The sequence below is a fragment of the Poeciliopsis prolifica genome, unplaced genomic scaffold (assembly GCF_027474105.1).
Source record: "Poeciliopsis prolifica strain line A6 unplaced genomic scaffold, Auburn_PproV2 SCAFFOLD045, whole genome shotgun sequence".
NCBI lineage: Eukaryota > Metazoa > Chordata > Actinopteri > Cyprinodontiformes > Poeciliidae > Poeciliopsis > Poeciliopsis prolifica.
In genome coordinates this window covers 3,132,042-3,158,227 of record NW_026562420.1, presented here as the reverse complement: position 1 = coordinate 3,158,227, position 26,186 = coordinate 3,132,042, and the positions used below count along the sequence as shown (strand labels likewise).

Here is a 26,186-nt window from a genome sequence, read left to right as displayed (position 1 = left end):
AGAAAGTTTACTGACAAGTTCAAGTCAAGTGATGGATACAAGCAAATTCTCTAAGGTCCCGAACCGCCCCTGGAGTTCAGCTCAATCCATCCTCAAGAATTGGAAAGAATATTTTACACATAAATCTGAGACCAGATCAGGCCATCCTCACAAGCTGACTCAATGTGCAAAAACTAGACTAGTGAGAGCAGTCACCAGGTTACCATGAAAGAGCTACGAGCTTTAGCAGCTGATTTCGGGAGATACTCTGCATTACACCCGCTGTTGCCCATCTTCTTCATCTTTCAACGTTTTATGGCAGAGGAGGTGAGAAAGCCACTGCTGACGAAAACTCAATATAAAAGCTCGACAAGAGTCTTCCAAAAAGCACACGAGACTCCATAATCAAGTGGAAGAAAGTTATTTGATCAGATTTAACCAAATGCAGCTTTTTGGCCATCAGAGAAGATTATTTGTTTGAGAGACACAAAACACTACAAATGACTACACATTTGTAGTGTATCCCCACTGTGAAAGCCTGGTGATGGGGATGCTTCTTGGCAGCAGGCCCTTGAAGGCTTGTAAAGGTAAAAGCTAAAAAGAAAACAATAAAATATAGGGGAATTCTAAAGGACCATTTGCTTCCATCTATAAGAGACCTATGGCAACATATATTTTCCAGAAAGACAAGGATCCAAAAAATCCAGCCAAAGCTCCACAGAAATGGTTTGAAAGGCGGATGTTCAGGAGTGGCTAAGTCAAAGCCCAGATCTCAGTCCAATAGAGAACTTTGCCAGGTCTGGAAAACAATGGTGTTCACAACCAATCTGCACACAACCTGATACAGCTTGAAGTGATTAGCAAGAAGGAAGAGAGTAAAATTGGAGAATCCAGATATGGAAGCCTGACTGAGACCACAGACTCCACTTGCAGCCCAAGATGCTTTTATTAAATAATGATTTGAAAGAGGAAAATATTTATAACTCATATAATGAAATCAGTTTCCACTTAGATGTTATACAAGGAGTGAGGGGTTGTTAAACTTTTTTAACACACACAAAAAAATTTTTGCTCATGATTAATTAAACTAATACAAAGAGTAAAACATCCAAGGTGACGAGTGGTTTTTATAGAACGTGAGTGTCTATAAAAACCATATATAAAAACATGATCAAGACATTCTGATCATATTCTTTCAACAGTGACAGACATTTTTTCCACAGCTGCTGCAGCAATATGAGGTAAGTTAACTGAAGCAAGCTGTCAATGACTTGAAAATACATATTACATTTTTACAGATATATCTTACTCAAACCAGTAACCTGTGATGAAGGTACAGTCTTAAATAAACTCACAAACGATTTATGTCAGTTTCCTGTGACTTAGTTTATGAATGGTTTTGACTGGAATAACGAGAGCGTTCATTCTTCTGTCTTGTTACTATGATTGAGTGAGTTGTCGGAGCCGTTTTGTAACATTGATAAACTTAGCAGTTATTTGGTCATGAAATTTACTGTTATTTAATAGCTAACACTGTCGACCTGTGATGAACTAACAACATGAACCTGAAGTTGAATTTAGTTCACTTTTAGTTCAGACTTCAATTCTGATAATGAAAACATCTTTGATCAATGTTTGTATTATTCATTATGAAAGTGGTTTTAATGTTGTGGCTCATCAATGCAATGTGCTTAACTCATAATCACAACCACACAATTACAACAAAACAAAGAACAAAAGAAAACAAAACATTGTGGTTTGATGACAACAAAAAATATCTGAAACTGTACACAGTCACAAATATGAGATTTGAATTGTATTGAAAGACATTTTTATAATACACTAACTCTTATTGATGTCCTTCTTAGAAAAATTAAAACATTTATGTTTTTCATCACTAAGAAAATAGAGTGGAGAATATTTGTAGCAGTGTTAAGAGAATTTTAATGTAGGCTAAAGTCTTTTTTCTTGTTGGATTTGGATTTTCAGTGGTTGCAGGCAGTAAAAAGTAAAAAAGATCAGGTTTGTTGCAATGTATTTGTCATTCTGCCTCTGTCTTGCTCTACTGCAGCCTAAATTAACAACAACTATTTTCCTTTTAAATAGCTTATTATATCACTGGTCGTTTGACTTTATTGTAAACATCAAACTGATATATTGACAATGAGTGTTTTTCCTCAGTAACAATCTCCACACAAATGAAAGATCTTTCTCCCTCCTGGTGCTCAGGAACATTAAGAATTATCACCAAACCCGATTCCAGTAACCAGAATTATTCTCTGTGTCACTAATTAAAAGTCAGCTTCTTCTTTATGATTCCTCAAACAGATATTTGCAATGAACAAAACAAACTAATATGAACCTATTTGTGAATGCTGACAGTTTCAGTTATTTCACTGGATTATGCTGGATGGTCTGCATCTGTCAGGTTTAAGAATATTCATTCCTCCACACTGATTCCTTTACAGGGGACTGGAGATAGATGTGTGTGACAAACACAATTTGTTTTTTAAAGTCATTACTGAAACAGAAGCAGGAAAAACAGAGCAGAGTACATGTGTTGAAGAAGAAAAGAAGAAACAAACATCAACAAAGGTGACCTTGTCTTTAAAACAGCATGTGAGTCCACAGTGAGTCATTGCAGCACACAACAACACTGAACCTGTAACATACAAACCGAATGAACATTTGAGCAAGAGTGGTAGTTTGAGCCATTAAAAATTGTTGACTGTACAAATTAAATATGTGATCTTGAAAGTTTTGTTCTCCCTGCATGTAAAAAGTGTCCTACGCTCTTTCCTATTAAATTAATCCCATTCGTATGCATTCCTGAGATTGTTAACCATTGAAGCAAACCGGGCCAACTTGGAAACCAAATTTCTGGTTCCCACTGCCGAAATCGGACACAGCTATGTCGATGATGGGGAGAGTCTGGGATGTCGGTGCTTCAATTTCCAAAACTGTCCTCTCCTGTCCTGAGCGTACCTGCAAAATATCAAACAGCAAACAATGAAGCACATTTCTGCATGTTTTCTTTAATGTCATACGTCTGCAACACTTACTTGGCAGCCGTCATATAGCGGACTGATGTAATGTGCATTCTCGTAATTCAGCTCCTCCCCGTTGCTGCCCCTGAAGCGCAGTGCATGTTCATGACTGTAGGTGGCTACATGTAGCCAGGCGGCAGAGTTGAGGCAGTGATAGGTGAACGTCTGCTTGGCTGTGGCACTGAGAAGCTTCAGGAAGGTCAGTTGAACGATGTGTATCGAGACACCATCGGACCCGGTGTAGGAGAACTGGAAGAGAGCCACAGAATGACACGTTCAAGCTAAAAGAATCACTTCATGGTCAAATACAGCAAAGACAACAGAAACAAAAAGTAGCTCTGTGCACATCACCACCACAGTGACTTGTAAAACATTTCCTTTTATATATTATATATACATACATGTATATATTATGTGATAATTTTGACAAACATAGAAACACAAATTCCATCTTGTAGAAACACAAATTCCATCTTGGGTAGAGCCAGGTTATTTTTCAGAGCTCTGGATGGAGGTACCTCACAGCAGCCTCATTTTGTCTGTCTTCATATCTCAAACCTTCTAATTATACTGAAAGGTTATTGTCAAACATGGCCTATGTTTTGTTTTCTTAGGTAAAATAATTGAAGCTGTTATTCTGGTCATCTGTGGCTCTAACTAAACCAACACTTTCTTTAAAAGCATCCCCGGGCCTGCAGAGAGCCTACCAATCAGTGCAGACTTCCTATCTATTCACTCAACCAATTTTCTCCATGGAAACAGACCAATCTGTGCAGACAACTTTTATCTCTGTTGTTGTGGAAAAGCGTGTTACCTCAGCCCCATTACCATCAATGCTGCTTTTGATCACTGAACATTTAAAAACCCTGAAAAATGAGCAAAAAATGGAAAGCTTACAAGAACATGTTGTATGTCCACTCAGTGGAGAGACTCGTGTGTTATGACACGGACAGAATCATAAAATTATCTTTGAAATCACATATATCTCCCCATAATGTGAAAATGAAACTGATGCAGATATATTTATCACATTGTACCTGTTTTCCTTTCCTGAATTTACTGTACCAGGTGTTAGGTTTTTCACCTTTCCATGCTGCTAATTTCACCTGATGGAAACAAAGAACATGAAGTTATCTTGTACTGCTGTCCAAACAAAAGAAGATTGAGTGATCTCTTTCTGCAAGCTGTATAAACTAACCGACTGGAACTTTTTGTCTGGGTACAAACATGTTTCTCCCTGTGCAGTAAAGTTACAGAAAGCTTTGAAGGCGTCTCTGTGGCAGCCTTGGTTCGGGTCTATCCAGTACTCCCCTGGAGAGGCAAAAAAAAGAAAAAAAAATTCACACAAGGACACGAATATTTTAGACATGTAAACAAAGAGGTCCAGTTGTTCCGATTCAAAAAGTTCACAAAGTGATAAAGTACCACTGGGGAGCTCTGGATGAAGGAGCCAGAGCTCCTTGCAGGTGCGTGCTGGGCTGTGGTAAGTCCCCATTGGGTTACGCAGACCCTCCACTTCAACTTTCATAGATGAAATTGAAGCAAAAACTTCTTCCATGTCCTGAGCCTCATTATCTTTCACCAAACCATCCAGTGTGGCCTGGTCGCTTTGCACCCAACCGTCGTCCTCTCCTCCGTCCGTGGTCTCCTCCTCATCCTCAACTGCAGCACCATCCACCACAGGGTGAGTTCTTCTTCTTCTTCCTCGCTCTGGAAGAGGCGAAAAACCAACAGCGGCCCGTCCCTGGGGAGAGAAAACGCATCAAAATAACAAAGTAGACGTCAAGGCAGAGTCTTCAAGAATACAGACACTTTGATGGCACATGCATTTCTACGAATCAAAAACAAAAACTTTTGCTATGGGCAGAACTCACAGGTGGTCCTGGAGGCCCCACAGGGCCGGTGTCTCCTCTGGGACCTATCGGACCCTAAATAGTAAATAATACAATGTACTTTCGGTTGTACTGTGGAGCTGCTAACAATGAGTGTAATAACAGGGAATAGTAAAAAGAGAAAAATCAGTATCAACTGTACCTGGTTCCCTTTGGAGCCTTTTTGACCAATAGCACCCTATTAGAAAAGGTGAGGTGTTGAAAAGAGAGAAGCATAAGATTAGGAGGATGAGTAGTTTTCCAAAAAACTGTCAGATCAGAAACTGGTTAGCCTCTTTACAAGCTGTGTGACGACCTATAGTTTACTCACAGACAGTCCTGTGGGACCAGGAGGTCCAGGTGGGCCTGGTGGGCCGACTGGACCCTAATTTTTATACAAGGAAACAAAACTGTAAGTAAACAAGACAAGCTTCAAAAACAAAGAAAGAACTGCCATCTTAAAAAATTGTTCTTGTTGCTCAACGTCTACTTGCTGCTGGAGATTTCTCAATCAAGTCTGAGGTATGACTGGTTTTTGAAGTTGCCACAAAACTCTACTCTTGAAATCCATTATTAGCCCACAAATTTTATGTCAGCTGCAAAATACTTGCATAGTTTCTGCAAGTATTTTGTTGAGGTACTCTATTTTCATGTGGATACTTTACAAAACTGTATTATAAGCAATAAATCTGGATTTACAGAGCAGTTTCAGTTTCTGTCACTCTTTAAAGAACAGCAGGGAATGTCCCAGAGAGATGCTGCCTTCTCAAATGTGGATGTGAAAATGTGAAACATATAGAAACATGTTTAAAAAAGTATCTCATCAATGTAAATTTTTCTTATTAATGTGCACCTGCAGTATATGTAATCTGAATTATTTCACCAAGTGAGTCTCAAGTATATAATTTCATTGTGTTTCTAACTCTGGGTGTTTCAGTACCTCATCTCCTTTTGGACCTTGCAGGCCTTGGTTTCCTGGTAGTCCTCTGTCACCTTTCTCTCCAATGTCTCCGGGAGGACCTATGAGTCCGATTAGTCCACCATGACCCTGTGTCCACATCATGACTGAGGTTACAAACACAACAGTGAAAACGTTACAGTAAAAGAACAGTTGTGTGTTTTTGATTAACCTTGTCTCCCTTCCTGCCAGGATCTCCCTTGAGCCCGGGTAAACCTGGTGGACCCTAAAGAGTTAAAGGTTACATAGTTAAAATCATGTTGTTTTTTTTTCATCTACCCGGTCAGATCAGTCATAAAACACTGGTATTCACATAATCTCTTTGATACACCTTCTCAACTCAATTTAAGAAATGTAATTTATTTTTGACAGCTAAAGATCATCATTGTTAATGTCTGTAAGTTTAGTTAAAGTTAATTAACATTTGAACCAAATTCATACATTCTCTCAAACAGAAAACTTCAGCTTAACTATTTAGTGGTACTCAACCTGAAGCCCATCAAACTTTAGATGTTTTCCTACATCAAATGACTAAAGTGCTTCTTTAGCATTCCTTCAGGCTCTACAGAGTCAGCCTAACAAACTGAGTTGGAGTCACAGCTAAAAGTTGCAGAACACTGGCAGTTGAGAACGGCAGTTTAAGACCCTCGCTTTGAAAGAATCCCAACCATCCAGCTGGCCTTGTGCCAGGCGCTTACTGAGGGAAACAAATGAAAGGTAACTGGAGGCTCCAATTTGGCGACAGTTGTTGTCTCATGTCTAGAAGCAAGACATTTTATTTGTAAAAGTACATATTACTAATTAGGATAAAGGTTTAAATTTAAGATCTTACCATGGGACCTGGAGGTCCAGTTTGACCCGGTGGCCCATTTAAACCTTGCTCACCCTAAAAACATACACACACAAACAAAAAGAAACTTTTTTGTTTGGTCTTTAGTCTGTGCTCTTTCTATTGGCACAAACAGACTCACTGCTGGCCCAGGGATTCCTCTCAGGCCCTGTGGACCATTTTTTCCTGGATGCCCTTGAGAGCCTCTGGGCCCCGTCTTTCCAATGGGACCCTCCAGTCCAGGGCTCCCCTGGAATGACAGAAACATGGGACACCCTCAGAGATACGGTTCATTTCAAAGGTTTCTTTTTAAAAAGATGCTTCAAATGTTTACCTTTGTTCCTTTCAGGCCTTCTTTGCCTTCCTTCCCTGGTTTTCCCAAGTGTCCCTGAATGTTTACAGGTGAGTTGAAAGTAGCAGGACATCATTCAAATAATGAAACTTGATACTGAGAGAATAATAATAAAACAACCCCACACAATCAGAGATACAAACCCTTCGTCCAGGAGGCCCCGGTGGTCCAGGCTCCCCTGTCGGCCCTGGGGGTCCCTGAGGAATTCAAAGAATAAGGTCCCCTTGTATGATAACATCATTTTAAATAATGACATTAAGAATGTCAAAGGTCACAAGTTTACAAAGTGAGACTTACAGATTTACCAGGTTCTCCAGTGTCTCCTTTAGATCCAAGGAGGCCATCTACACCCTAATGAGGAAGGTAACAGAGTGGGCAGAGGAAAACTAAACTACAAAACATGCATAGCTGTATTAAAAAGTAGCATGGATAAAATGTTGTGAAAAACACTGCTGACAATTTATAAAAACTGTGCAAAACAGTAAGTAAACTACAAATGTGCAATGTTAGTTTCATACACAAATAGATTTAAAAGAAATGTAAAAAAGCCAACAGATGTTGACATTTTCCTTCTGGTGCTATAGTATTTATGTAGTTTTTATTTACTTATTGATTTTTTTGATTTTGTCCTTCTGGAACAGATGATTAATATGTAAAATATACATCACATACATACATTAAAGAATGTTTATATTTATGTGATCTTGTGGTTTCTTATAATATTATAACATATGCAATATTTAAACATAAACATAAATAAACAGTTGTGGCTAGGAGTTGCTTCTTTCCCTTCTATATTTAATCTTTAAAGGAAATATGTTGTTTAATCAAAGTTTAACTGAGATCATACTAACTTTTCTATTTTTATTTTACAAAATAAATGTTTAGCTTTCATGCAGTTATTTGCCAACATGTTCATAACCCTTGAACTTGTCCATATTTTGTCACTTTCCAACCAGAAGCATAAATGCATGTCATTAGAATTTTTTTGTGAAAGACCAACACAAAGCACTGTGAAGTAAAAATGCATTCCTCAAAACATTTTTTAAAAATAAAAACTAAAAAGCTGAGTTGATACTTTGTGAAACCACGCTTTCCAGTGATTCCATCTGCTAGTCTTCAGCTTTGATCATCTGGTGACTGAATTTTTGCCATTTCTTCTTTGCCAAACAGCTCCAGCACAGTCAGATCGGATGGAGAGCATTTGTGAACGACATTTTGTTCTCGTCTGACCGAAGCTCCTTCTGCCATGTGTCTGCTGTGTCCAACATGACTTCAGTAAAACTGTAAACAGGACTTCTTCTGCTTCTCTAACAATGACTTTCTTGTTGCCACTCTTCCAGAAAGACATTTGTGCAGTGATGACTAATAGTTCTCCTGATTCCCCCACCCAAGATGTGGATCTCTGCATCTGGTCCAGAGTCACCATGGGCCTTTTGGCTTCTGCACTCTTCTGCAATACTTCTGCTCACCGCACTTTTCAGTTTTTTATTTGTAAAGTTTTGAATCACGTATCATTTTCTTTCTGCTTCACAATTGTATTCCAATTTGTGTCGGTATGTCAGATAAAATTCCAATGAAATATATTTAGATTTTTGGTTATAATGTGTCAAAATATGGAACGGTTTAAGGGGTGTGAATAGTTTTCTTGTTATGTGCATGCACATCAAATGTTCCCACACATACAACGCAAGCTTCTGAGAGATGTGACATGTTGCTGACTTACAGCAGTGAAATAAACAGATGACCAGTCAGCACTGTATGATCACTTAAAAGAAAAAACAAGTGAATTTCAAGCAGGCACTCACATTGGGTCCTGCCTCTCCCTGCTGACCAAGGTCACCAGTCAAACCGATGGGACCCTGTGGAAAGAAGAAAATTCAAAAATACAAAGCATTAAACTTGAAAATCAAAGCACATATTTTATTAATTTTCAACAGTGTAAATTTGCTATTGCTAAAAGATTTAAAATGTTTGATTGAAGCTAAAGTGAGTCATTCAGCTAAATAGTTTGTTTCCAATGGAGAATATGGCAGGCATCTCTTAAAACATGTAAGAAAATATTTTGAGAAAAAACTATTATTGGTCAAACAATATGTATACCCATGTTAAAAACCAATAGCAAAAATATTTTTTTGCATTACAATAATTACACTCTTATATTCGCTAATCAGCTTTTTTCATGTCTGAAAATGAGATTTTCGGGATGTGATCAAAGTCTGTGATATTGGAAGGCCTCTGTGTCTTCACCTCAATCTTTAGCTGGAGCCACAGATTCAGTATTGGATTTACGGTGAGAACTCTTCACAACAGAGGAAACACAAACTAAAATAAAGGGTCAGAAAGAAAAACCAACTATCAGTTCAGAAAGGCAACAGGAAGGTGGCCAGTTACGAAGGAGCTGAGAGTCTGGAGGCCATTGATGACAGAGAACCAGAACTGCTGGAGGTCGGTGGCGATGGTAGACCCTGAAGTCATGAAGAGTCTCTGAAGGCTGACCTTTCAGCCTATAGCTAAAACTGTACATCTCCAAGTGGAATGCAGTTATTCCCCTTAGCTAAAGACATAAGCAGTAAAAGCTTTTGTTGGCTGAGGTATGACAAGCCTTTCAGATGATTGGTCCTGGTTGTCTTGGGTTACTCCTCCTCACTCTTGGGATAATTTTGGTTAATCCTGGGAAGTTTCACTGCTGCTTTAATCTGTTTGTGGATTCTGGCTTTCATTGTGGTTTAAGTCTCAGAGACTGGGAAGAGACTCTGTAAACAATTGGATGTTACTGTCTGTAACTGACTGACAGTTCTAGTCTATCCTTGAATTTTTTTCCATCTGCACTTGATGCACTGATCTGAATTCATTTTGCCAACTTCCTGTTCTCAGACTGGTTCTGTTTAAGTAACTTCTTGATTCTACGGGTCAGGCAGGAATCAAGACTGGCTGTGGCAAGTAAGATGAAGCTCTTTTGTACCTAATTATAATTAATTTATGGTTTAATTGGAAGAGGCCAAACTTTCTCAACAAGAAGACTGCAGTTCCCATATACATTTGATGGCTAATTGTTGCCCTTAAGAGGGAAATACTTTATCACATAGCTTCTTTTTTCCTAATGAATGAAATAATTATTTGAAAACTGCTTCATGTTATACTCATGTTTCTCTCTGACTGAAATTAAAATTTGTTTAATGATCTAAAACATCTGCGACAGACTGGCGACCTGTCCAGGGAGAACCCCGCCTCTCGCCCGGAACGCAGCTGGAGAGGCACCAGCACCTCCCGACCCCGTTAGGGAGAAGGGAGGGAAAATGGATGGATGGATGGATCTAAAACATTTATATGTGACAAACACTCTAAAAGACTAAGAAACCTCTAAATGGTAAATACTTAACAGTATTTCTGTTTTACTTTAAAACCACAAAATATCTATTACCCATTTATTTACTACATCTGTTCAATTCTTTAGGAATCGATTCGACATTTCTATTTACAACTAAAGTTGTTTGTGTATGCTATTGTAATGTGTCATTGCAGTGTGATTGGCCCTTACAGCATTGCCCTTTGCTCCATCCTCTCCTGGAATGCCCCGGGCCCCCGGGGGACCGGCGGCTCCTGGAGGGCCCGTATCTCCCTTTTCACCTTGGTCTCCTTTGTCACCCTGAAGGCAACAGGAGAGGAATGAGAAAATGTAAAGTGTGTTAGACTCTTAAGGCAATTAAAATTAATTGTAATTTTTTTTTTTATTCCAAGGATTTGCTAGCTAAAAACCAGACTCACTAGCCTTCCTGGAGTACCGACTGGTCCAGGGTCACCCGCTTCTCCATCCTCTCCCTAAGAGGAAAAAATAGAAGTATTAGGATATTCAAGTGAAAACAGTGAAGGTTTTTTTTTTTTTTTTACCTTTTCTCCCACAACACCTGGCTGTCCAATCATCCCAGGTCTGCCAGTTTGTCCCTGTGTCACACAAATTATGTTTATTACCGCAGAATTTAGTTCTGGAAAGACTAAAGATTCAAAAACAAACACCTAAGGCATTACCAATCCTCCCATAGGTCCTTGAGCACCATTGGGGCCTTGTAGTCCAGGTGGACCCTACAACCAGGTAACCAGGACAAATCAACCTTTTTTTCCAAACGTGTGACATTAGAAAAAAAGGTGCAAAGCAAACAAATGGAATAAAGAGAATATAAACTTACCATCAGACCAACATGTCCGCTCTCTCCCTTTTCTCCAGGTAAGCCAGGCATACCCTGAGGAAATATGTATAGAATTATTGAACTGAAATAGAACTAAATTAATATCCTTCAAGAATCCCCACATTCACAAACCTTACCTGTAATCCTCTTGGCCCTTTGGAGCCCTTAAAACCACGAAGCCCCTCGTCTCCTTTGGGACCGTACATACCCTGCTGCCCTCGAGGGCCAGACAGCCCATCTACACCCTGTTAGACAGGCGGATTCTGGTGTGAACACATTTAGGATCAACAACATCTCGCGACATTAGTGACAACAGATTGATAACTGGGATCAAACCACTGTGATCGTGGATTTAGAACATAAATGTAATCATATTATGATATATTACATTAAAAATGTCACAACAAACATTGTTGTGACATCAGTCCTAACAAGACAGAAAAGAAAAGAGATGAAGACTCACTGGAAGACCTGGCTGACCAACTGGCCCCTGGGTGCCAGTAGGACCTGGGGGGCCCTGTTGAGAAATCACCAAATAATTATGTGAAATTAGATTCGGTCACCAAAACAGATCCTTCAGAAGCACAACCCCACCCCACACTCACCGCTTCCCCCTTGTCTCCTTTGCTGCCTTTCTGTCCAGGTCCTCCCTGTTCCCCCTGTGGACATGAAACACAAAACATCTAGAAACTTCCCACATGACCAGCACTGAGTGGTGAGAACTTAAAAATCCAATCTTCCTTTCAATTCGTGAACCCACCATGCCAAGCGCGAACATCTCAAGCTAACAACAACAGTTTGTGATATGGAAGTGGTTACTGAGGGAAGAACACTCAGATCTGAATACTTGCAGTATCATTGAGGTGATACAGAACAGCTGTAGAAATCTATTTAAAATGTCTCTATATTTTCTACTGTTTCAAAACAGGCTGAGAATCCAGAAGATAACAGGAAGACTGAAGGAATTGCAGAGAAGTGGATTGATTTTGTTTTTTTTGAGCTTTCAAGCTGAGTTTGGATGCTGGGTGTGGAAATGTTGGCAGCGTTGAGATGAAGGTCAACGTTTTCACATGGAAACTGCTGCTTATACTAAATCCTAACCACAAAAAAGCATGCTAGCCAAAATACTGGTACAAAAAATGCTTTTGGAATATTGTTAATTTGAGGTGTTATAGAATTATCAGAATAAGATATAATCTGTATTGGAACACAACTTTACCAAAAGCATTAATCAGATTTTGGCCCCTGGTCCTGTATTTATTTCTAATGTGCTGTAACACATCATGCATGCTTTACCTTATCCCCATCATCCCCCGAAGGTCCTGCAGGTCCTGTTGCTCCGGGCATTCCTCCTAGACCCTGATCCCCGTCTTTACCCGCAGGTCCAATAGGACCCTTCTCTCCCTGAGGCAAATAATGAGTTCATTTTAAAAAGTGCAGTTAGGATACAAACAATGCAGAGAAACATTACAAACGACAACTCATTTATTAAAATCACATCCATATTAGTATTTTTTGTTTGTGTGTTTTTTTCATGTTCTCTGAGGATGTTTTCTAAAGCAGATGAAATGATTAAAAGAAACAAAAAGAATGCTGATAATTACAGGCTCCCCCTTCTCTCCCATTGGTCCCGATCCTCCAACCGCTCCGGCACGACCAGGCTGTCCGATGGCCCCAGCTGGTCCTGGAGGGCCCCGTTCTCCTGATGGCCCCTACACACAATATATCATTCCTATAAATGTCCTCAAGAACCGAATTAGTGCAGAAGACAATGTTACATATAGGGAAACACACCTGCAGAATGCCTGACAGGGGAGTTAAGGTAAATCAGAATCGTTGTGTCGTTACTCACCAGAGATCCGGGGGATCCACTGGGGCCTGTTGCTCCTTTCAGACCAGGAGGTCCCTTTAAATGTCAATAAAGCATTTTGTAGCACTAAACTACTAAAAGATCTTCACAAAAATGCAAACACAGATATACATAGATATACTCTTAAGTGTTGATAATGATTTACCATAATTCCAGTGGCTCCTCTGCTCCCTCTGAACCCCTTCAGTCCAGTTGGACCGTTCTTCCCTGATATCCCCGGTAAACCAGGATCCCCCTAAGACATGAATTAAAAAGAACAGAAATATTACCTACAGAATAAGTGGAATGATGAAAACAGAAATAAAAAGTCTGCATCTGACCTTTCCTCCCTCTTTCCCAGCAGCCCCAGGTAAACCGTGTTCTCCAGGTACCCCTGGTGCTCCCGGGTGACCGCGGTCTCCTGTTGGTCCAGGTTCCCCTGATTTACCCTAAAATAAACATCACACGTCATGTCAGTGGGCTTCAATAATAACAGTAACAGGGTATTACGATCCAACCCAATGAGAGAGCATGGCTTTGAAAATGAAACTGGATGTAAGGAGAGATCTCTTACTGAAAAGATCAAGCTGAGTCAAAACAAACTGATCCCAGATGGATAATGTCCATGTACTCAGTGTAACAGGATTCAAATTCAATCTTTTTGACTGTTAAAGGGCCTTGATGTCATCCTGTTTTACGTTGTATCAAAAACCGAACTGAATTGAATTGAAATGCATCAAAATAAACTGAAATTACTTGAAATATTTGGAATGTCATCAAAATAATTAGAATTTGTTAAAATAAAAATATAAAAGTTTTAAAAGATAAAATTTTACCAAATTGAAATTTGTTTAACTGCAATTGAACTGAACTGGATATAATGTTATAAGTAATTTCACTGGAAAATTCTTCAACTCAAAACAAAAAGAGGTGCCTACCTGTGGTCCGACCACACCTGAAGGCCCTGGGGGGCCCGTTTTCCCCTGAAAGCCCTGAAAAGAAGTTACACATTAAATATCGGCAATGTGTCTTTTAGACTATCATTGGAGCAGAATTTAAACGTAAGTAAAACCCCCACCAGGACTTAAACACACTGTGAGGCTCAGTATGGGTTGAGCAAGGGTTTCTGGGTAAATGTGTGATTAAGACATCTATTGAAATGAAGATTTTTCTCATAATGTCACTCACCGGTTCTCCTCTTTGACCCGGATGACCCGGAAGTCCATCCTTCCCAGCTGGACCCTGTAACATTTTGCATATTTTATGCAATTTTATGCCGATGTAGATCAATTTTATTTATATTTATAAATTTGTGGCGCCGTTTGACTTTTGTAAAAAGTTTTGTAATTGCTTACACTTGAGCCTTTAGGTCCTGGCTCTCCATTCCTTCCTTGTGGTCCTGAAGGTCCCTAGAAAACAAAATATGCAAAATGAACCAACAAAGAAGGGATTAATATTGTGATGCTTTCATAAATAGCATTCAGTGTAATGTTTTGGTCATATTGAATCAGGTGTGTTAAAGCAGAAAAACATGCAGTTTGCCTTGAGGACACATCTGGAATTCACTGTAACCTGTAATTGTTTGCAAAACAACTGAAACTCAGTCAGACTTTGAATGACATTGATGACATCCTGGAGATATGGGCGATAGATATCTAAGTGCAAAATAAAATTGGATGTATAAATACATACGTAGTTGCACCGATAACCCACAGCTTTCTTTAAATTTTGCTCCGAGCTCCAGGATGATCAGTCTGGGTTAATCTAAACGCTAATAAATCATTATCAACATTTCCCAGCACATCAATATGATCTCTGATCAATCGCTTCCTCTGAATCCTTCCACTGGCGCTGTTCTCCATAAGGGCCAAAGCGCTCCTCAATTACGCACCTCACCTTTATGCAACTTTTTTTATACGTTTGATTGTATGAAACCTTAATCACCTTAAAAGTAATCAAACCTGTTGGGAGTTAATCTGCTGATTCAACCCCGTTTTCTTTTTTTAGTGAGAATGAAATTACCCCACAGATGCATTTCATGTGCTTCAGCACACAGAGCAGTTTATTTATGAGACAAAAACTGAGGAAATGTACTATTTACATTCGAGTGAGGTTTTTCACATCATTTCTTTTTCTCCTCTTTATTTTGTGTGCGGTTTAGGTTATTGTATGAGGATATATGTTGTTCAGTTTTATACTTTACGTTTAAACAGTAAAATATTAAAATTATGGAAATTCATTGATTTTGGTGCTTCTTGGTCTCAATAACTGAACATGGTCAGATTTTAGTGAATTTGGGTGAAAAGTTTGCGTGGCTGCTGCACATTTTCACAGCAGCTCAAAATTTTGCATATGTTTACTCAAACTTTCACGGCATTTTCATTTTTATACATTGCGCGTAAAATATTGTGCCATATATTTTTTTGTGCGTTCGCAAGTGTTACACATGAGGCCCCTGATCTTGGACCGGCCCTTTACTTATTGCACTGCCCTTGACATTATTCATTATCATTTAGGACATATTTAAATAATATTTATTTGAAGACAAATACAAACCACACTTCTAAGGTTTTCATGGAAAATAAGTAAAATAAAATAATTTATCACATTTGTTCTATTAGAATCTTATGTGAGCTTCTCAAATATAATAAATAAAATATACGGATGTTTGCATGCATAATGTTTTTGTGACACAACTATATATTTTACCCTCTCTCCAGGAGATCCTGGGGGCCCGTCATGTCCTGAGGCTCCCTGAGAGGAAACAAGAGGAAAGGAGAACACAGGAGCAGTGACAGAAGGCTGAGCAGGAACACAGCGAACAGAAACATGTTGCTGCGGGTCGAGGTGAGAGTCGGCTAACCTTTTCTCCTGGTTTCCCTGTAGGACCTCTCACCCCCCTGCCTCCTCGGGCACCCTGCCAGAAACACACCATAAAAAAACACTTTGAAATCAGATGAAAGGTGAAAGCTGCTTGAATATGTCCTGACATGAGAAGAAAGCTGTAGTTCAAAAGCAGAAAGAAGCTTCACATTATCCAAGGCTGTGTAAAGTTCTTTTTCACTGGGATGCTCTGTGATTTTGTTGGATTTTGTTTGTTTGTTTGTTTGTTTGTTTGTTTGTGTTTGTTTGTTTGTTTGTTTGTTTGTTTGTTTTGCTGCCATGGTAAACAAAAACCTTTAAAACCGTCAAAACCAGCACTCATCTGACTTGGACAAAACAACAAAACAAGAACATTTCCACCATTTAAAAAAATCGTGATAAAAAACAGTTACAAGCACAAAGAAACTTACAAATCTCTGGCAGGACAGTAATGACAGAGAGATTTTCTTGCTAATACTAAAAGTGAACATATTATGGTGAAGACTCACATTTGGACCTCTTTGGCCTGCACTTCCTGCTTGTCCTGCAGGACCCTGTTAAATGAGGCAAATGTCAGACATTTATGAAACACAGTAAGGATTTCACAGCATGTGTTCTGAATGCTTCACTTACTTTCTTCCCTTTCTCTCCAGGAGCCCCCTGTGCACCAGGAAACCCATCAGAGCCCTGCAAACAAAGAAAGGACAACATAAACCTCATCTGCTGCTCTATCACTAACCAATTTTGTATTCTCAGTTCATTTTACCTTGGGGCCCTGTCGTCCTGGATACCCAGGTAAACCTGGAACCCCCAGTTTCCCCTGAAACGTATCACGAGTTGAATGAATTTGCAGATAATGGTAGGTTAAGACTGTTCTGTTAATTACACATGGCCTTACACAACATGTACCTTTTCTCCAGAAGTACCAGCCGACCCGGCCTCTCCCAGAGGACCCAACTGACCTTTGGGACCTTCAGGCCCATCTTCACCTCGAGACCCTGGAGGTCCATTATCTCCAACATCCCCCTTCGCTCCCATCTCCCCTTTTGCCCCAGGAAAACCATCTTCTCCCTGCAGAGAAAGGTGTGATAAACTAAAATACTGAAAACCGTGCAGAAAAACAGGAGACACTTCAGCTCATCTGTAGGTTTAAAAAAGCAGCTCCAGACAGCTTAATTTGCTGAATGTACAAAGATGATATTAGCTTTATTACGTTTTACCTTTTCCCCTTTGCTTCCCTTCAACCCTCTGATTCCATCTGCACCCTGTCAAACAGCAACATACAAAAATTAGACATCAGGTGATGATTCTCACTTCAGCATCTGTTAAGAGGGAAAAACATTACACTCTTTTCATTACACAATTTCTATAACTTATTCGTACGCCTTCAACATTTTCCTTTTTTTTTTTTTTGTGAAATTGTAGCCACAACCTATAATGTTTGTTAATGTGATTACCCAACACAAAGTAGCACAATTGTAAAGTGAAAGGAAAACTTAAACCTGTTTCTCTTGAAATCTTTAATATTTTACTTTGTTTTTTGTCCATTCGAGATGAGGTGAAAGAAATGTCCGGTTTTCAGAAGAACCATATTCTCTAGAGTTAACTCCTTCTTTGTCATGAGGACAGTTACGGACATGTAAACTTTTTGGTGATGACAATTATCAAGCCAAAGTAAGTTATATTCACCCTGTTTGTCTTCCTTAAAGGTTAGATTCATTGTGTGAATGACAGGGATGCCTTGATGATAGATTCTTTCAGCTAAACTGATGTGGTTTCATGTGTTGTTCTAAGACTGGGATATTGTTAGAGAACTAACCCTACTTTAAGTTTTCTCGACATCTTTCTCATTGATTTGTTCAGCAGTTCTCTAATCACTTCTGAGGCCTACATACAACAGACAGATTTAAACTAAGGCAGGCAGGCAGACTCTATTCATTCATGATTTATTCAGGATTGTATTTTCCATTTTCAGAGGATGGGGAATCGGACAAACAAATGCATTCCCATTTTTTAGAATTTCAATTGTAAGAAAATGAGATATAAAACAGTGAAAGGTGTTTCAGTACATTTGCAAGCACAATGAATGTGCATTTCTTACCTTAACTCCCCGTTGTCCGGGGTATCCTACAGGTCCCTGCACGCCAGAAGGACCCTAACAACAAACACAAACACATCTTGAAAAAAATTCTACATTGCAAGTACCATCAAAAGTACAAAAGAAAGTTTGTACATGCTTACTGGCAATCCCTTTTCACCTGGAGTCCCCTCTCTTCCAGGATGACCCTGTAGACAAGCAGACAAAGACTCAGCCATGTAAGTGAGGTAATTATGGTGCAGAGAGTCAGGAATGCAACAAGGGTCTGACATAGACAGTCAGTCCCAGACTATTGCAGGCCTGACAGGCTGCTAGGCTTTACTTGCTTCCCATCAGGCTAAGCTTGGTTTGCTTATTCATGCTAAATATACCAGTAACAATAATAGCAAATACAAGTTAAAGAATATCTTTGGTATAATGGTTAAAAGTGCAGTGGCAACATATTAAGGTATGCATGCAAACACTAAAGAAGGGAGTTGGAGGTCTGATGTCATTTATTAATAACTGGATTTCAGAACCGGTGCATTTCCTACCGACCTACATGCTAACAACTTAAATAAATAAAGCCACAAGTCACAGGTAAAGGACAAAATAAGTCATTTCTTTTTCTGAAGTCTGAGGAGCAGCGGGGTGGATAATGAGCCTACTTGTTTACCTGCTCACTGCAGGAAGAGGGCGCCACCGAGCTGATGTGGTTTACATTATCGGAGCTGTGGGTTGCTAGATGATGCAGTACTAGCTAGTATGGGTGGATGTCAGCATGCTGTGGAACAACCTTCTGCATATGATGTTATATTTGTGCCACAACTTGCCTTTGTGTATAAAGAAAAATGTGTCTTGTTTGCATTTAGAATTATTTTTTTTCTTTATGCCTGCGTCTTTACCAGCAACTAAATTAGCCATGCCAACAACCAATCGGAATATTTACTGCAAGTACTTCAATCACTTGGATAAAAAGTAACTGATCACACTTAGCAAATCAAAATACTGCACCAGTGGCAGACCTTTCTAAACAAAAGTGGAAGATTTAGGAAAACATAACAAAACTTATTGTAATAAATACTTGAATTTTGTACACTAAGAATATCATTAAACCTACAAATACTTACTTATCATTATTTCTTTTATTTTATTTAACTCTTGAATGTGACCAGCATTACATATCCTATAATGTTTTCCAACAACATTAATTCTTATCTTATCTTCAAATTTCTGCTCAATGTCTAACATCTTTAACAACAACACGGCGGGACACTGGAGAACTGCCCCACTGACAGGCTGAGCAGGGTTTCTGGGACAGACCCTAAATATGGAACATGAAATCTGTACGTACTGGAGGCCCGTCGTTTCCAGGTAAGCCCTGCATCCCTTTCTTCCCTTGAGGTCCCTGCCAGACAGTGAGAAATTTTCCATCAAGAGATCTCATCCTAAAGAAAATAATCACCAGCTAAAGCTCACTTACCTTCTCTCCTGGTAGTCCTACAAGCCCCTGAGGGCCAGGAAAACCCTGCAGATGCAATATCACATTAGTCTTAAAACTAAGCCACGGAGTTCATTTTCAACATGCTTTATTTTAGCACATACAACAATTCCAGGGTTGCCTTGCTGACCGGGTGCTCCAATTTCTCCTGGTGGTCCCTATTATGGACAATAATTCATGTAAAAGTAGTGAATTAATCCAGCACCTTTAGGGTAACATATTTGACTTTACTTACTATGTTGCCTTTTGAACCTTGGACGCCATCAGTTCCACGAATGCCCTTTGAGGAGACACAGCATGGGATTTAAACAAAAACAAACATTTTTTGTTGTATCCTGAAATGCAGAGAGCCCATTTCCTGATGATGGCTTTTCAGAATCATCAACCTTCCCATACAAGATTTGACTGGTGCTTTTTAATAGATGGCTTTCAAACCCTGATTGAAAATGAACAGAATTAAACCAAAAATGTTTAGGAGAGCCACTGGTTTAGATGTGCTTGTTTCCAGCTTAAGTTCATTACCGGTTCCTAAATCAAAATCTAAACTGGGTCTGTAAAATATCAAATTGAAACGATGTTCACTAATGCTCACAAGTGCTTACTCATATTGCAACAAGCACACAAATCAGACACACACAACTGAAGAAACCCATCTGTAACATATGCTAAACTAGCATGCAAGTATTTTACACTTACCATCAAGCCTGAGTTTCCAGGACGACCTCTAGGACCAGTTAGACCTCTGGGACCCTGGAAATACACATCAAAGTTACGCAAGGCGATGATATGCAGACAGGTGTTATGCTTTTCTGAAAGAAAATCGATGATCTCCCATAGCTAAACAGAAAAATAGATTTATTTCAAGCCCTAATTGAAAGCCACAATAAGTGAGTTATTGATTTTGAGTTATTTATAGATTCTAAGTTTTCAATCAAAGAAGTTCTTTATTACAAGTGTTGTGTGCACCAACAACGTTTAGAGCTATTTGTAATTTAGAAGCATAATAAAAAGAAAAATAGATTTAGCGTTGCCTTGGAAAAAACAAACATTTTCTAAATTATTTTAGTTTAGGGCTTTTACTTTAGATGCAGTTAGTCAGGTTGGGCGCAGCAGCCTTGTTCAGCATGCTATGTATCATAATGACAAGTTCTTGAACTGACCATGAGAAACTTTCCACCGATATCTTTGGACCATTTATCCATTATTATTTTTAAACACAATCATTTGGTAGCTAACTGTACCATTGCACTTTAAACTCACGTCATGGTAAATAAACAGTAGTTTGCATGAAGCACCTCATAAACCACTAGGGGGCGCCTATGAACCACCAGTGGTCTGAGGACCACAGTTTGAGAAGGTCGAGAAGACTAAAGGTTTTCTATCTTTTAGGTTTGCTGAATATTTTTCTATTAACTAGATGCAAAAAAAATGCTTAATAGTTTTCTCTAAAGGCTGAAGTTTACACTGAGATGACTCAATGTGGGAAAGCTCAGATCATGATGATGATGCATTGTTATCTGATGGAGGCACATCTATGAATGAAATTTAAGTCGGTGCATCAAACAGAATGCATTGCGTGTCACGGGAAAACAAAAATAAATCCGTCAAGATAGCATGAAGAGATTTTGAGACTCGTAGAACTCAACAAGTCTGGTTTATCTTTGGATACATATTTCACATACCTAAAGTGCCAGATTCATTCATTGAAAGAATTACATGCCAGTATAAAGACCATGCAAATGTCCCATGATCAACCTTTTTATGAAACTAAGGAAAGTTGAAAGTTGAGACATAAACACTCACAGCATCACCTGGTTGTCCTCTTGGCCCGGGTGGCCCCTGAGAGCCCTGAAAATATATAGATAAAAACAAACTCATTCTTGCTCTCACGGTAAAAACATCAAAATTACAAATACTAATTTCTGGCACGTCTTCCTACTTTTTCTCCCTGCTCTCCTGGAGGACCTAGGGGTCCTGGCTTCCCCCTGTCTCCCTGACAAAACATTACAGAAAGATAATTGAATTGTGGATTTGATGTCCCGTACTCGTTCATCCCTGTCTGCGTACCTTGTGTCCTTTATTTCCTGGGAGGCCAGGTAAGCCATCAAAACCTCGATCTCCCTAGCAGGAAAAAACAGGATTAATTCCATATTTTGCGGAAGCAGAACAAAAAGGAAAGGAAATGTGTGTCTGCGACATTAATTCACCTTTGCTCCAGTTTCTCCTATCGCACCACGGCCCCCGTCTGAACCTCCACGACCCTAATAAGAAAAACGTATATCAATAGACTACATATAATTGGAGGCAAAATTTTACAGCAACTCATTGGAAGATGATATTGATAACAACAAAAGATGCAGCACATTAAAGATCCTCACCCGTTTTCCAGGTCTTCCGTTCTGACCTGGAATACCCGGTAGTCCTGCGGGACCCTGAGAGAGGAAAATGAGAGAGAACAATGTGAGATAAAAAAAAAACTGTAGCTGGAATAACTGAAATGATAACAAAGGTAAATTTACAGGTGGTCCCATTTCACCACTGCTCCCTTTCAGCCCTGGAGGCCCTGATGCACCCTTTAGAAAAAGCAAAAACACAAAAATGATAATTGGCCAAAATTTGCATTATGCTTTGTCAAGTCAGAGGACTCCAAATTACTTTACTCTACAGTCAGTCAGACTTCCTGCAGCACTGGGCCCTTTGACCACCACCAATAGCAACGTAAATAATGGAGCGGGCTTCAAACCTGCAACCCACCTGATAAAGGCCAAATCCCTACATCCTTAGTCACTGCCACCTCCAAAAAGTAATTCAAGTCTTTGTTTAATCAAATTTTTTAACACAAAAAAACAACACGTATGACAAGTTACAAATATTTATTATAAAAATGAGGAAAAGCCACACAAGAAATAAAGTGTATATTTTCATGTGAAGATGTTTGGTCATCAAATATCATCTTTTTATTAAAGATATTTGACGGGTTGTGAATAAAACTGTCATGCCACCATCATAAACATGACAAAACACCTTTCATGAACATGAGTAAGTCTTCATGAATATTTATAACTGTTGTCATAAAGTGTCATTCAGTAAGTCATGACACTTTTAACATAAAGTTGACATTATTGAAAATGTCTTTGTTATGACAACTTGACATTAACCAAGAAATCATGATCTGGCATAAATGTGTTATAAAAGTATTACTGATTAAACTTTAGCTTTAACAACATAAAGCTACATAATTTTTCAAGTTTAATCAGTAATACTTTTATAACAAATTTATTGACAGATCATGATTTCTTAATCTTATTCACAACCCATCAAATAAAGTGTTACCGATAAAATGCCTAATATTCCTTGAACAGTATCTGGTGCACAGCTGTTTGCATCAGTTCATCAGCACTTTGTTCTATATGTCAGAGGTCAAACTTCTGTCAAAATGCAGTGACGATGTTGTTGTCATGTTTCTCCAACACATGGGGTGCTTGTCTGCTGAAGGGGAGATAAATGCTTGCATGTCCTGCATTGCATTTTATGTTTAATCTCATAGAATAAAAAGGACTCTCATTCTATTTTTATTTTTATTTCTCTTCTCTATTATTTTATAGTTTAATCGTTTTCAAAGTTTTCTGAAGGTCTTTTTGAAGTTTTGTTAAGAATGTAGCCTGAGAAACTAAAGTAGAATTAAAGGGAAACAATGTGACATGGGTTTTTGGAGGTCAGTCATCCTTCAGTTCATCTTCTACTTTCTGAATGTATAAATATATACATTCATATATATACATATATAATACATCATACAGATGTATTAAAGCAATTTTAATACATGTCCTAGTCATATATCTAACAGTAAAAACTTTACAACAAATCAACATTTGCAGGGTAACTTACCAGTGGTCCAGGTCTGCCTCTGAGACCCAGTGGGCCAGGAGGGCCCTTCATGGCCAGCTGGAAACAAGACTTATTTATATTAATCCTGAAAAATAACTGATTTAAATTAGTTGTGCTTGATGCAATATAATACTATGTTTGTGTACCTTTGTCTGTTGCAGAATAGCCTGAGCCTGAGCCTCCTGTGCAGAAACGACAGCTCCTGTCCTCGGATCACCACCTGACTGGAACTGAGGATCAGAAAAAAAATTGAATAACTCAACACTCCGCCTAGTGGCCATTTAATCCAACTGTCAGTCACGATTTGATGGGTTCGTAATGTCAACAGTAGAATAAAATGCAACAAAACAAAGAAATATATGAGAGAAAGAACACATTATGCTGTCTTAACACAGTATTGAAAGAGGTGGGATTATATAGATCTGAAACTATTAAATTTGTCCTGTTAATAAAATATGTAATCAGATTATTATAATAAAATCATACACCACTAAATATGCTTAAATAATGAGTCACCGTTATTGTAAAGCCTAAAAGGTAAACAGCTAGTTTACTTTAAGTCTCCAAGAGTCACATTTTTCAGTAACAACTTTGAAACGTTTCATTTGCCCTCAGGCTCTTCTGTAAGTTAATAGCAGCAGAGCCACAGCAGCCCGGCTGCAGCGTTCAGGGCCTCTGGGAACGCGTTTTATTACCGGTATGAGCATTATGTTTCCTGGGGGACCTGGGATCCCATCAGCACCACTAAGGCCGGGCCGCCCTGGAGGACCCTAACAGCAAAGAGAGATGAAGACAGATCTGAAGAGACATCAGTCCGTCAAGTCAGGCTTTGAGCACACAGAAGGTAGTCCTAACCAGCTCTCCAGGGTCTCCTCGAGGTCCCACTGGTCCAGTGATTCCTGGAGGCCCCGGTGCTCCCTGCACATCATCATAAACAACATTCAGTTTGAAACTAAATTTGCACCTGAATAATAAACAATAGGTACTGTAGCCAAGTAAAACCATGTTTCTAGTTATAAGTTGCACAGTAAGCAACCAGTGAAACTAACCTCAGGTCCTGGAGGTCCATATGGTCCTGTAATCTGAGTTCCCTGTAAAAAATAAAAAATCACTTGAACGAAAGTTTTTTATGTTTCTTTAGGTTACAGTAAAATTCAACACATAAGTCTCCGTGAAAAACAATTCCCCTTCACAATATTTACACCAAAATATTCTCTATCATCAGACCAATTGTAATATCTGACCATTATGACCAGAGTTAATCCAAACTGCAGTTATCATTTGTTAAAGCTAAACTTCTCCATACCACCAGGATTTGTGTAAAAAACGTATTTGCCATCTAAACCTATTAAATAGTTGTACCTCCGCCTGAAACACCAAGTGATGTCACCATTTACAGGAACTGGCAATTTTTTGTTACCTCACTATGAAAGGCTAAAGGCAACACCTTCTCAATTTGAGCTTGAATTACTTTCTTTCTTTAGTCACACTATAATTGTGAGATAAATAGCACATCTTATATTTACACGGTTTCTCTCTGTCCAGTCTTAAAACATGACAGAGAGAAGTCTGAGATATTTCTGTGAGGCAAAAAAGAAATCTGGAAGTGGAAAATACATTTCAATGTAAAGTGTGAAAAGCATTATTGTTTGGCAATTGCTAATAGTTGAGAAAGCATTGGGTTAGGTTTAGTCTAATGAAAGGTAACGCATTATGTCTGGGTAACGGCTTAATATTATTGAATTGTATAAAATCCTAATTTAGCAATCAAAACTGAAAATCATAATATTTTTGTAAATGAAGCATTTTACCTACTCATCAAATTGTTTAAGAAGTGAATCAGTAATCCATAAAACAACCTGTTTTTGATTGTGTGGTTTTCTTACCAGCCCCAAATATCCAGGCTCTCCTTTCTGTCCTTTTTCTGGTAAATTCTAATTTAAAATATGTGACAGAGATAAAAACATTACAATTACACATGATTAATTTAAAAAAAAAAAAAACTTTTTTCATGCTAAATGAATAAAGTCTTTACACCACCTGTGTGTTCAGCAGGTACTCCCGCTCTCTCTGTGCAGGTCCGTAGCGTTCGTCGTATTCTTCATCGTACTCTTCATACTCGTTGACATGGTAATAGTTTGTTGTGTTGTCATAGTCTTCGTACTCTGTGAACTGTGCAACACATTGACAGATGAACAAATTCGAAGGATAAGAAAAAGAAATTATTGGTGGTTACTGAGTCTCACCTCGTACTCTGTGACATTAGGACCTGCTGTCACGGTGGACACTGAGATGTCATCATAGAAGACACTGTAGTCAAATTCTTCTGCTACTCGTTTCTTTGGTGTTCCCTCTTCCTGAAGACCAAACAGCAATGAAAGGAAAGGATACGAAGCTCAACCATCCCTGTCTGTATGATGTCTTTATATCTCTATAACTAAACCTAACTTCGTGATTTTACATTTATGCTAAGTATGTTGCTATTATAAAGTTGGCCATATGTTATCCACTAACATGAGCAAAGCATTCCAGACTAAACGTTAACACTGTTTGGCAACTTTCATCAGCCTTGTGTTTGTTTGTTTGTTTCCCCAACATTTTTATAACTTTTTCTTTTCTGGATGGAACAATCAACAGAACCGTTGAGAGCTACAGGCCCAAACCTGACTGAAAACAAACGTAAAAAAATAATTCTGATAAATCTTGTTAAATTAACACCTCCGATTTATGTCTTACGTCGACTCTTTTGGTGAATTGCAGTTCGAGAAGAGCCTGAGATAAAATGT

At 38.8% G+C, this 26,186-nt stretch overlaps 1 protein-coding gene across 1 annotated transcript in view; it reads right to left on the bottom strand.

The window, feature by feature from the left end:
• Positions 1-953: 953 nt before the first annotated feature.
• LOC129376816 (collagen alpha-1(XI) chain-like) overlaps positions 954-26,186 on the bottom strand; it is a 47,298-nt gene continuing 22,065 nt past the window's right edge. The window contains exons 7-66 of the mRNA XM_055056409.1: positions 25,647-25,757; positions 25,441-25,572; positions 25,287-25,334; positions 24,450-24,491; positions 24,256-24,318; positions 24,096-24,170; positions 23,547-23,630; positions 23,401-23,457; positions 22,032-22,085; positions 21,891-21,944; positions 21,720-21,773; positions 21,580-21,633; positions 21,452-21,505; positions 21,316-21,360; positions 20,209-20,262; positions 19,748-19,792; positions 19,617-19,670; positions 19,495-19,539; positions 19,366-19,419; positions 18,176-18,220; positions 18,036-18,089; positions 17,155-17,199; positions 16,844-17,005; positions 16,701-16,754; positions 16,568-16,621; positions 16,444-16,488; positions 15,936-15,989; positions 15,782-15,826; positions 14,428-14,481; positions 14,261-14,314; positions 14,011-14,064; positions 13,414-13,521; positions 13,239-13,328; positions 13,076-13,129; positions 12,828-12,935; positions 12,520-12,627; positions 11,829-11,882; positions 11,687-11,740; positions 11,361-11,468; positions 11,224-11,277; positions 11,066-11,119; positions 10,928-10,981; positions 10,805-10,858; positions 10,578-10,685; positions 8,845-8,898; positions 7,334-7,387; positions 7,180-7,233; positions 7,019-7,072; positions 6,827-6,934; positions 6,688-6,741; positions 6,028-6,081; positions 5,838-5,945; positions 5,229-5,282; positions 5,061-5,096; positions 4,901-4,954; positions 4,452-4,770; positions 4,225-4,337; positions 4,064-4,132; positions 3,042-3,275; positions 954-2,964 (exon numbers count right to left, since the gene is read on the bottom strand). Coding sequence (XP_054912384.1) covers positions 2,818-2,964; positions 3,042-3,275; positions 4,064-4,132; positions 4,225-4,337; positions 4,452-4,770; positions 4,901-4,954; positions 5,061-5,096; positions 5,229-5,282; positions 5,838-5,945; positions 6,028-6,081; positions 6,688-6,741; positions 6,827-6,934; positions 7,019-7,072; positions 7,180-7,233; positions 7,334-7,387; positions 8,845-8,898; positions 10,578-10,685; positions 10,805-10,858; positions 10,928-10,981; positions 11,066-11,119; positions 11,224-11,277; positions 11,361-11,468; positions 11,687-11,740; positions 11,829-11,882; positions 12,520-12,627; positions 12,828-12,935; positions 13,076-13,129; positions 13,239-13,328; positions 13,414-13,521; positions 14,011-14,064; positions 14,261-14,314; positions 14,428-14,481; positions 15,782-15,826; positions 15,936-15,989; positions 16,444-16,488; positions 16,568-16,621; positions 16,701-16,754; positions 16,844-17,005; positions 17,155-17,199; positions 18,036-18,089; positions 18,176-18,220; positions 19,366-19,419; positions 19,495-19,539; positions 19,617-19,670; positions 19,748-19,792; positions 20,209-20,262; positions 21,316-21,360; positions 21,452-21,505; positions 21,580-21,633; positions 21,720-21,773; positions 21,891-21,944; positions 22,032-22,085; positions 23,401-23,457; positions 23,547-23,630; positions 24,096-24,170; positions 24,256-24,318; positions 24,450-24,491; positions 25,287-25,334; positions 25,441-25,572; positions 25,647-25,757 — 4,473 coding nt within the window. The 3' untranslated portion in view covers positions 954-2,817. The remainder of the gene's footprint in view (positions 2,965-3,041; positions 3,276-4,063; positions 4,133-4,224; positions 4,338-4,451; positions 4,771-4,900; positions 4,955-5,060; positions 5,097-5,228; positions 5,283-5,837; positions 5,946-6,027; positions 6,082-6,687; positions 6,742-6,826; positions 6,935-7,018; positions 7,073-7,179; positions 7,234-7,333; positions 7,388-8,844; positions 8,899-10,577; positions 10,686-10,804; positions 10,859-10,927; positions 10,982-11,065; positions 11,120-11,223; positions 11,278-11,360; positions 11,469-11,686; positions 11,741-11,828; positions 11,883-12,519; positions 12,628-12,827; positions 12,936-13,075; positions 13,130-13,238; positions 13,329-13,413; positions 13,522-14,010; positions 14,065-14,260; positions 14,315-14,427; positions 14,482-15,781; positions 15,827-15,935; positions 15,990-16,443; positions 16,489-16,567; positions 16,622-16,700; positions 16,755-16,843; positions 17,006-17,154; positions 17,200-18,035; positions 18,090-18,175; positions 18,221-19,365; positions 19,420-19,494; positions 19,540-19,616; positions 19,671-19,747; positions 19,793-20,208; positions 20,263-21,315; positions 21,361-21,451; positions 21,506-21,579; positions 21,634-21,719; positions 21,774-21,890; positions 21,945-22,031; positions 22,086-23,400; positions 23,458-23,546; positions 23,631-24,095; positions 24,171-24,255; positions 24,319-24,449; positions 24,492-25,286; positions 25,335-25,440; positions 25,573-25,646; positions 25,758-26,186) is intronic.